Source organism: Pteropus vampyrus, unplaced genomic scaffold (genome assembly GCF_000151845.1).
Source record: "Pteropus vampyrus isolate Shadow unplaced genomic scaffold, Pvam_2.0 Scaffold16, whole genome shotgun sequence".
Taxonomy (NCBI): Eukaryota; Metazoa; Chordata; class Mammalia; order Chiroptera; family Pteropodidae; genus Pteropus; species Pteropus vampyrus.
This window is the reverse complement of record NW_011888797.1, coordinates 10,537,364-10,547,434: the sequence shown is the minus strand read 5'-3', so window position 1 is coordinate 10,547,434 and position 10,071 is coordinate 10,537,364. Positions and strand designations below refer to the sequence as shown.

General features: G+C 62.9%; 1 protein-coding gene across 1 annotated transcript; it reads left to right on the top strand.

Annotated features, from left to right (window-relative positions):
* The first annotated feature begins 3,757 nt into the window (after positions 1-3,757).
* ELFN2 (extracellular leucine rich repeat and fibronectin type III domain containing 2) lies at positions 3,758-6,217 on the top strand. Its single transcript, XM_011387522.1, has one exon. The coding sequence runs from the start codon at positions 3,758-3,760 to the stop codon at positions 6,215-6,217; it is 2,460 nt and encodes an 819-aa protein (XP_011385824.1).
* Positions 6,218-10,071: the final 3,854 nt, after the last annotated feature.

Genomic DNA, 10,071 nt, shown 5'->3' with positions numbered 1-10,071 from the left:
GTGCTCATCTGTCTGCCTGGTCCCCGGATGGGTGGGCGGGTGGGCAGCACGTGCCGCGTCCGCCCACCCCGCATGCATCGCTTCGCCGTGCCGCTCTGCCGGCCGTTGCGTCCTCTCTCTCAGATGCTCCAGGACGTCGCTCCCTGCTTGGCTCTCTCCATATTTTTGCTTTTCCATCCTTCTCTGCCCTCTCCTCCCGTCTGCACCTACCTCCCCCTCCTTCCTTTCTTTCTCGCTCACCCCCAGGCGTGTGTGCGGTCGGGCCCTGCTCCTCCCACTAGTGCGTGTGCGCTAGGGGGTCACCCTCCCAGGAGCAGGGGAAGGGCGTGACCTCTGAGACCCCCAGCCGCAGGCCCAAGAGCACCGCAGCCCCCCGCCCCCACACCTGGAGTGGGTATGCAGCCGGCTGGGGGCCAAGCGCTGCTGTCGACGCCTTGTGGTCCCCCTTCCCTGGCTGCGTCGGGGGCTCGATGGGCGGTGGGCACGCAGCCCAGGGACAGGGACATGGACATGGTGGCTGACGCATATGGGACGGGGTGATGGGGAGCCTGTTCCCTCCTCCGTCTGAGTCACGGGGGAGAGTGAGGGGTGGAGGGAACTGGGTCTTGGCCCAGGCCATCCTGGAGACCAGGAGGAGCTAGAGAGAGGGCCATGGGCGTCGTCACCTTGTGGGCTCACGGGCATGGAGCTCAGAGTGGCTAGGGTGCGGTGCGGTGGGCCTCTGCCAGACGCTGGGCTGTTTGAGAAGGGAAGAGATGGGCCAGGACTAGTCCCCACCCTCAAGCCTGAGCCCCTTCTCCTACCTTGGTCTCTTCATGTCCCTCCAGCATGGCTTGGGCTGTCCCAAGTCTCTGGCCACCTCAGCTTTGCTGGACAGCCCTCGGGTCTGGCTGAGGGGGTGCTGGTTTGAGCAATTCGAATCTGAGGATAGGGGATGGGGGTAGGGCGGCTTTGTGGGGCTAACGTTGCACACGTGCACACGTGCACACATATGTAACATAATATGTGTGCTTAGCATGTTGACATATAGGCAGGTGTTTGCCGGTATTCCTCCGAGAAGCCCCTCAGGCATCCGTTCCCACCCCTCCACATGCAAGCATGCCCACATTCGCTCTCGAGTACCCCTGTAAGTGGCCACAAGGGCACACATCCTGTGCACATGAGCATACGTGTGCACGCGCTTGCCCGCACATCCGTCTGCTTGTGCATTTCAGCACACCCCCGACAGGGGCTCTGAGCCAGCGCACACCTGCGCGTGCACCTGCATACAAATGCGGTCCCCAGACGTTTCCAGCCAGAGGAGGTGCAGACAGAGGGTTCTGTGACAGGGCGAGCTTGGGGACTCAGCTTCCTCTCCTACAACATCCTTGCCTGTGTGTAGGGGGAGAGTGGCGGGAACTGGAGCCTCAGAAGGGGTGGAACCGGCCTGGGGTCCCCTAGGAGCCAGTGGCCATGCTGGGTGGGAGCCCAGGTCTCCGACTCCCGCCCTGAGAATTTTTGTGGCACAGCCAAGGACAGAAATGCTGTCCCTTCATGCTGACTGCCTTGTCTGGCCCCTCAGCCCAAGCCGTTCCTGAAGGGGACTGGGAGGTATGAGGTCACCTCTCCTGGAGGTCCCAATTATTATAGCCTCTGACTCAGAGTCAGCTTTTAATCCGAGGGGTCATCTGGCTGCCCTGGTCACCTGCCAGCTCCTCAACGAAAACGGCCAGCCTTGACTTCTTCGAGCATTTCCCCCTTCACGCTTCCCTTTCCTCTGTCCCCGCAGCCCTCTGGGGCTCAGGGCTGTAAATTGGTTTTGCTTTAAAGGCAAAGGTTTAACATTTTTTCTCAAAGTGCTCTCCTTCCTGGAGTTTCCCAGGAGCAGCAGCAGGAAGCAGAGGTGGCTCTTGTGAACAATCTTTGGCTTTCTTTATCCAAACATGGATTTCTCTTGCCTAATCTTCACATCCCTGGCCACTGGCCAGGGCAGACGGAGGGAGCACCCGGCTCTTCCCGCAGTCGAGAGAGCATTGGGTGGGAGCCGGAGCCCCGTCTGGCTGAGGGGCTACGTCTGCCTTGCCAGGCCACCCAAACGAGTCTCCCCTGGACTGGGGCTCAGTTTCCCCACTTGGAAAATGAGGGTCCGTAGGCTCTGAGCCCTGCGCTGCCTCCCCTGCCCCTCTGTGTCTTGGATGCTGGCGGCCCCGCTCACCTTCCTTCTTCCCCCACCAAATGGCCAGGCAGGACCTGGTGCCCGCTTTATCAGTGAGGAAGGAGATTCACTCGGTCCCCCTGACCCGCCTAAGCAGGCCCGGTGGACAGGGCTCCAGGTATCCTCGGGGTGGGGGGCCTCGGTCTTGGGACTCTCAAGTCCCGGCCCCTCTCTGGGCTTCTGACTCTCCAGCCACGGAGGGGATGCGGGGCTTTCATCACATGATTCCGGAAGCCCCTGGCTTTTTTGCCCGCCTGAGCCCTCGCCCGAGCCCTCCCTGATCCAGGCCCTCTGCTGGAAAGCACTTCGAGGAGGTGGCACTGGGGCATGTGGCTCCCCTCTGTCCCTCTCTCTTCCTCTTGCTTCTCTGCTCCTGCCTGTAGGATGGACTCCTCCCTGCATCCACCCCCCGCCCCACCGCCGTTGTGGGAGACCCCAGCCTCTGCATCCCCCTGCTGGGGGTGGGGGCATAGCCACGCTTTCCTGCTCCCCTCCCCCATGGAAGCCAAGACAAGGGAATTATTTTTGGAACAAGAGCGGTTACACAACAAATGAATTATTTATCTCTGGGCATGGAGGAGAGGAGGCATTTTGCTGGGCTTCTTAATTCTTTACCTGGATGGGAGGGTGCCAGCCTGGGTACGGGGCCGTGTGCGTACGGCCCATGTGTCCTACACAGGACTAGGTGTGCTTGTGCGTGTGTGTGCGTGCCTGTGTGTGTGCGTGCCGTGGTGTCTGGATCATGTAGGGCATGTGGGTCTTTGTGCAGGCAGATGGGCGAGCGTGGACAGGAGCGTGCTGGGGCGAATGTGTGAATGCCTGTGAATGGGTCTGTGCGCCTGACCTGTTAACTTGCCAGCCCCCCTTCTGTGCCTAGTGTCCTCAGACTCTGCCCGTCCTCCCTCCTTCCAGGCCCCCGGCTCCTCCCTCTCTTGCCACCCACCGCCCTCCCTTGTTTTATGTAACAGGGACCCCAGAGTGCTGCTGGTGCAGAGGCCCCCCTGACGGGAGGGGATGGAGAAGGGACTGGGGGCCCGTGCTGGACTTCAGGGGGAGGGGCTGCCGCAAGCCTTCACACTGATCTGTCGCCCCTTCTCGGTGCTGCCTTTCAGGAACCAGGTGACAGATGGGTCTCTTCCTTCCTGCCCCTGTCTCACTTGCTCCCCCCTCAGAGCTCCACTCTCCAGCCTTCCGTGGGAATCGTCTGAAGTTCTGAGCCCAGAACCCAAGGAGGAAGGAGAGGCGGAGGAGGAGGAGGAGGAGGGAGAGGAAGTCAAGCCCCGGGAGCCTGTGCACCTTCCCAGCGGGAGAAGAGCAACGTGGGGAGCAGGCTGCGGGGCCCGAAGTCCCCCTGGCCCCAGCTTGGCCCCAGTGCCCAGCCGGAAGGCCCCCAGCCGTTGGCACTGGCCGTGCCTGTATCACCTGGGGCCCCTGTGCTGGGGGTCGCCCCCAAGATGGTGGCGGCCCCAGGGAGGACTGTGCTGCCAGCCCCAGCCTCCGACCACTAGGCCCCCTCCACCACTCACCCCGAGCCCGGCCGGCGAGGGGGCTGCGGCCGGCGCCATGCTGCGCCTGGGGCTGTGCGCGGCCGCGCTGCTGTGCGTGTGCCGGCCGGGCGCCGTGCGCGCCGACTGCTGGCTCATCGAGGGCGACAAGGGCTATGTGTGGCTGGCCATCTGCAGCCAGAACCAGCCGCCCTACGAGACCATCCCGCAGCACATCAACAGCACGGTGCACGACCTGCGGCTCAACGAGAACAAGCTGAAGGCCGTGCTCTACTCCTCGCTCAACCGCTTCGGGAACCTCACCGACCTCAACCTCACCAAGAACGAGATCTCCTACATTGAGGACGGCGCCTTCCTGGGCCAGTCGAGCCTGCAGGTGCTGCAGCTGGGCTACAACAAGCTGAGCAACCTGACGGAGGGCATGCTGCGCGGCATGGGCCGGCTGCAGTTCCTCTTCGTGCAGCACAACCTCATCGAGCTGGTGACGCCCGCCGCCTTCTCCGAGTGCCCGAGCCTCATCAGCATCGACCTGTCCTCCAACCGCCTCAGCCGCTTGGATGGCGCCACCTTCGCCAGCCTGGCCAGCCTCATGGTGTGCGAGCTGGCCGGCAACCCCTTCAACTGTGAGTGCGACCTCTTCGGCTTCCTCGCCTGGCTCGTGGTCTTCAACAACGTCACCAAGAACTACGACCGCCTGCAGTGCGAGTCACCGCGCGAGTTTGCCGGCTACCCGCTGCTGGTGCCCCGGCCCTACCACAGCCTCAACGCCATCACCGTGCTCCAGGCCAAGTGCCGCAACGGCTCCCTGCCCGCCCGGCCCGCCAGCCACCCCACGACGCCCTACTCCACCTACGCCCAGCGGGAGCCCGACGAGAACTCGGGCTTCAACCCCGACGACATCCTCTCGGTGGAGCCGCCGGCCTCGTCCACCACGGATGCGTCCGCGGGGCCCGCCATCAAGCTGCATCACGTCACCTTCACCTCGGCCACCCTGGTGGTCATCATCCCACACCCCTACAGCAAGATGTACGTCCTGGTTCAGTACAACAACAGCTACTTCTCCGACGTCATGACGCTCAAGAACAAGAAGGAGATCGTCACGCTCGACAAGCTGCGGGCGCACACCGAGTACACCTTTTGCGTGACCTCGCTGCGTAACAGCCGCCGCTTCAACCACACCTGCCTGGCCTTCACCACGCGGGACCCCGTCCCGGGCGACCTGGCGCCCAGCACCTCCACCACCACCCACTACATCATGACCATCCTGGGCTGCCTCTTCGGCATGGTCATCGTGCTGGGAGCTGTCTACTACTGCTTGCGCAAGCGACGCATGCAGGAGGAGAAGCAGAAGTCCGTCAAGGTCAAGAAAACCATCCTGGAGATGCGCTATGGCGCCGACGTGGACGCCGGCTCCGTGGTCCACGCCGCCCAGAAGCTAGGCGAGCCCCCCGTGCTGCCCGTGTCCCGCATGTCCTCCATCCCCTCCATGATTGGGGAGAAGCTGCCCACCTCCAAGGGGCTGGAGGCCGGGCTGGACACGCCCAAGGTGGCCACCAAGGGCAACTACATCGAGGTGCGCACGGGCACGGGCGGGGATGGCCTGGCCCGGCCTGAGGATGACCTCCCGGACCTGGAGAATGGCCAGGGCTCGGCTGCTGAAATCTCCACCATTGCCAAGGAGGTGGACAAGGTCAACCAGATCATTAACAACTGCATCGATGCCCTCAAGCTGGACTCGGCCTCCTTCCTGGGAGGTAGCGGCGGTGGCGGGGACTCCGAGCTGGCCTTCGAGTGCCAGACCCTCCCTGCGGCCACCACCACCTCCTCAGCCACCGCCCCTGGGGCTCTGGAGCGGCCCAGCTTCCTCTCACCCCCCTACAAGGAGAGCTCTCACCACCCGCTACAGCGCCAGCTGAGTGCCGATGCCGCCGTGGCCCGCAAGACCTGCAGTGTCTCGTCCAGCGGCTCCATCAAGAGCGCCAAGGTCTTCAGCCTGGATGTGCCTGACCACCCGGCTTCCGCAGGGCTGGCCAAAGGCGACTCCAAGTACATCGAGAAGGGCAGCCCTCTCAACAGCCCCCTGGACCGGCTCCCACTGGTGCCTGCGGGCAGCGGCGGGGGCGGTGGGGGCGGCGTGCACCACTTGGAGGTGAAGCCCGCCTACCACTGCAGCGAGCACCGGCACAGCTTCCCGGCCCTGTACTACGAGGAGGGCGCCGACAGCCTGAGCCAGCGCGTGTCCTTCCTCAAGCCGCTGACCCGCTCCAAGCGGGACTCCACCTACTCGCAGCTCTCCCCAAGACACTACTACTCAGGGTACTCCTCCAGCCCTGAGTACTCCTCGGAGAGCACGCACAAGATCTGGGAGCGCTTCCGGCCCTACAAGAAGCACCACCGGGAGGAGGTGTACATGGCCGCCGGCCACGCCCTGCGCAAGAAGGTCCAGTTCGCCAAGGACGAGGACCTGCACGACATCCTCGATTACTGGAAGGGGGTCTCGGCCCAGCAGAAGCTGTGACCCTCTCTCTCCTCCCCGGTGAGGTTGGAGGGGGAAGGCGGGGGGCACGTGGGGAAAGGGCCCGGGAGGCCGGGCAGGGGCCCGCGGGGGGCCGAGGCCGAGGAGTGGACGCACACGCACACCCACACGCACGCACCCACGCACACACCTGACCACCACCTGACTGTGAACAACCACCACCCGACAATAACGGACAGGAAAACAAAGACACGTTCTCCTTAAAGTTTACACACTGATACCGAAACCAGGCGTCTTTACTGTGCTGCCCAGGGACTCTGCTGGGGTGTGCGGGGCCGGGTGCTCTGGGAGGCAGGCGAGGTAGCCAGACGAGGGTGGGGCCTGGGGCTCTGGGACTAGGGACAGGTTTGGGAGCAAAGGAGCCGGGGGCAGAGATGGACTGCGGCCACTGTGGGGCAGGGAGAGGTCCCCCGTTGACGGACAGGTCACCTGGAGATTTAGCACCAGGTAGACATTGGGCGTTGTTTCCTTCCTTTACGGACGGGGAAACTGAGGCCCAGGGAAAGGAAGTGATTACCCCGGGGGCATGAGGCAGGTTAGAGTCAGTCTCCCAACTTCCCAGCCCAGTGCTATCCCCGACCCCTAGTGGCTTCCCTGGGCCCCGCCCCTCCGTCTACCCACCGCCCCCTTCCAGCTGTGGTCTCTGGCGGCAGAGGAACTTGAGAATCGGGCAGGTACTTTTCCTTTCCGGGAAGCCCCATCGCCGTGCCCCCAGAGCGTGGAGCTGGGATTCATCATGCTGGGGGCCCTTGGTCCCCATGCCAGCACCCAGGGGAGGCGGGAGGTCCTGCTGACAGGAAAGGAGCAGAGGCATGGGGTCATTCCACCAGCCCCTTCAAGTGTCTTCCAAGCAGCCTGGGAGCTGCCTGTGGGGTCTGAGAAGCGATAGTGGGCCAGTTCCCATCACCTCTCAGACGTAGGCCCCCAGCGATCCGGGCCTCCAAGACCCCTACGCACCCCAGGAGGGCAGCAGTGAACTGTGATGCCTGGGGGCTGCACAGAGGCGGGGTGTAATGGGGCCTTCCTGCCTGTGTCCTCACATCCTGGCCTCCTACCTGCCTAACCCCACCGTGGGATCTCTGGGCAGCATCTCAGCCTGCCCAGAGGAAGGAGGGCTGTCCCAGGCTTTCTCACCCAGCCCCTCTTGGCTGCCCTTCCCTGCCCTACTCCAGGCCCAAGGGGCTCCCATATTTCCATGCAAATATGGAAATGTCCACTTCCCTCTTGCTGACCCCCACCCAACATCGAACAAAGCACAAACAGTGAGCACCCCCGCCCCCGCTTGGGGGGAACAGGCTGGGTTCATGGGGCCCCTCCCTGTCCCTGGCCAGCCTCTGTCACCATGGCAACCCAGAGCCTGGCAGTTAGGACCGTTGGGCTCCTAGGGGTTCTCCCAGTGTAAGCGTCAGAGGGCGGTGAGGGAGGGCAGGGACAGGGGGCAGCTGCCTTGCTCACAAACTAGGGGCTCCTCGAGGCCAGCTCTGGGGGCAGGTCTGGGGTCCTGAGACTGTGGCGTCTTGAACACTGTCCGCGTGCTGAGGGGCCGGAGTCAGTCGTTCCTTCACCTTTGGTTGGGAGGTGGGCCAGTGGGGGTGGGGACAACTCTAGCTTTGCCCACCTGCCAATGCGCCCCTTGGCTCTGCACGCACCTCAGGATGGGGAGCAGCCCACTCAGCCTCCCCGCACCTCTGCCAGAGACCCCCGACCTCTGTCCGGTCACCCAGTTAGGTTTCTTGAGATTTGGGGATTGTGACTATGGGGCGAGGGTGGACACTGGGGTGGGACCGAGGCCTGTACTGTGTGTAGGGGTCTGCCTGGGAAAACTGGTGCCACCCCGTGGGTGGGGGGCTTCAGTGATCTTCCTGCCAGGGGTGGGTGGGGAGCGTTTGAGGAAGGACAGTGGAGGGCCAGGGAGCCTCAGGGCTCAAGTGAGCGCCTCTCTCATACCCACTTGGGGGACTGACCGAACTTGGGGCTCACTTTTGGGGGTGACATTTGCAAAGAAAGGACTGTTCTCCTGGGGAGTGGAGGGGAGGGGGCCCGCATGGATATGCAGAGCAGACCTCTCCCAATTCCCCAAACCTGCCCCAACCCCTCCTCACACCGGATTGGCAAAACTGAGGAAGCGAGCAGAGCAGGCGGAGAAGCCAGCGGTGTGAGCAAGCAGACTCCCTGTTATATTTGCATGACGATTTTCCTGTATTTTTCTGAGCAAACATCTGTCGTGTATGTGCCGGTTTGTCCAGACTCCCCTGCCCCCCTCTCCGCCGCCCCCCCTTTTCTCACATCCCCTCTGTCGTGATCTGACAAGCAGCTCTTGACACCCGGGGAGGGGCCGGCTCTGCAAAAGACCCAAAACAGGTGCCACCAAACACAGCCCCCGTCCCATACCCGCTTCCTGTCTTTCTGGACTTTGGGCCCCCAAGTGCCACCTGCCCTCCTTCCTCTGTCTCTCACGTCCCCAGTTCCTTCCCATCTGTCCTCGTCCTCGCCCCTTCCCTTCCTCCCTGCCAGGGAAGGGCAGCCCCGGGAAAGGGAAGGGCTTCTCCCTTGTTCCACTTGCTCCCATTTTGCAGATGAAGAAGTTGGGGCTCCCCAAGAGGGAGGGGCCTGATGAGTTGGCTACCGGGTAGGGCGCAGGGGGTCAGTCACACTGCTGAGTACAGCAGGCCAAGAGCTTGGGGCTTCACGGACAGCTCTGTAGGGAGGCTTGGGGCCCTGAGGGAGGAGCCCCTGGGAGGAACAGGGGCCGAGGTTGGCCTGGCCTCACTGGAGTTGGAGCTGCCCACAGGGAAGGTTCTAGCAGCAGGAGTGGGCGTCCCACCTTCCCATTCTGCCATCATTCCTGGTTGAAGATGACTTATACAAACCTCAGACCGGCCCATTTCAGGGGGCTTGAAGGATAGGTCCCCATCGTAACAGTGAGGGTCTTGCCACTCCAGGGTGTGAACCAACTTCACGACCCAGGTCACACCGGTCTTTGGGGCAGAATTGTTTCTGAACCTCTGGCCCCTGGAACCCCCAGCCAAGCCCGGCCCCTTGCTCTGGGGAGGAGGGGACTGCTGCATCGTAGCCCGGTCTGGGGGCTTTCCTGCACCTGTGTCCTGTGTCCTATTCGGGATAATTCTTCACCAGGGGAGAACAAAATATTCACAAAAGACAAATGAGCGTTTATGTCTAGGAGTCTGGCTGGCCAGGGGCCCATGTTTGTAATGGTGATGGACACAGTGGAGTCGGGCCGTGGCCTGGGCAGGACCGGAGGGCAGGCAGCTGGGAGAGAAGGGACTGGTGGATTGGGGGACAAGCTGGCTAGAGATGTGTGCTGCACCCTGTCACAGGCCTCCCAGCTTTGGGTCACGCCTGGGCTTGCTGTTCCTGTCAGAAAATCTCCAGAGGAAATTCCTGGGTTCCTCTCCCTGGAACCAGGTGGCACCAATGGGTCCACTCCCTTCTAGAGGGAATGGCAGGTGTTGCTAACCCTCTGTTGGAGCTAATGACCTTCCAGAAGCAAAAAGCGGAGGTCTGGTGGGAAGTCTGGTGCAGACACCTCCTCATGGGTCCCGGGTTTACTTCTCCCTGCTGCAGGGGGGGCCTCTCTCTGCCTACAGAAGGCCCCTTGTCTCAGCACCCCTTCTAGGGGACAGCACAGGACGACTGGAGGGGCTGCCTGTGTCCAGGCCGAGGAAGCAGCTGTCTGCGGATGGATGGGGGCGGAAAGAGCCATTTGGGAAGAGTAGGCCCGGATGGCCCTGGAGAGGCAGACAAAAGGCTGGGCCTGGCCAAGGGCCTCCAGTGTTCCCAACTGGAAGTCGCTTGCCTGTCCCCTCTCCTGGGAA

What these genes read in the sequence shown, in the direction of transcription:
- ELFN2 (XM_011387522.1), top strand. Translation starts at nt 3,758, where the DNA reads ATGCTGCGCCTGGGGCTGTGCGCGGCCGCGCTGCTGTGCGTGTGCCGG.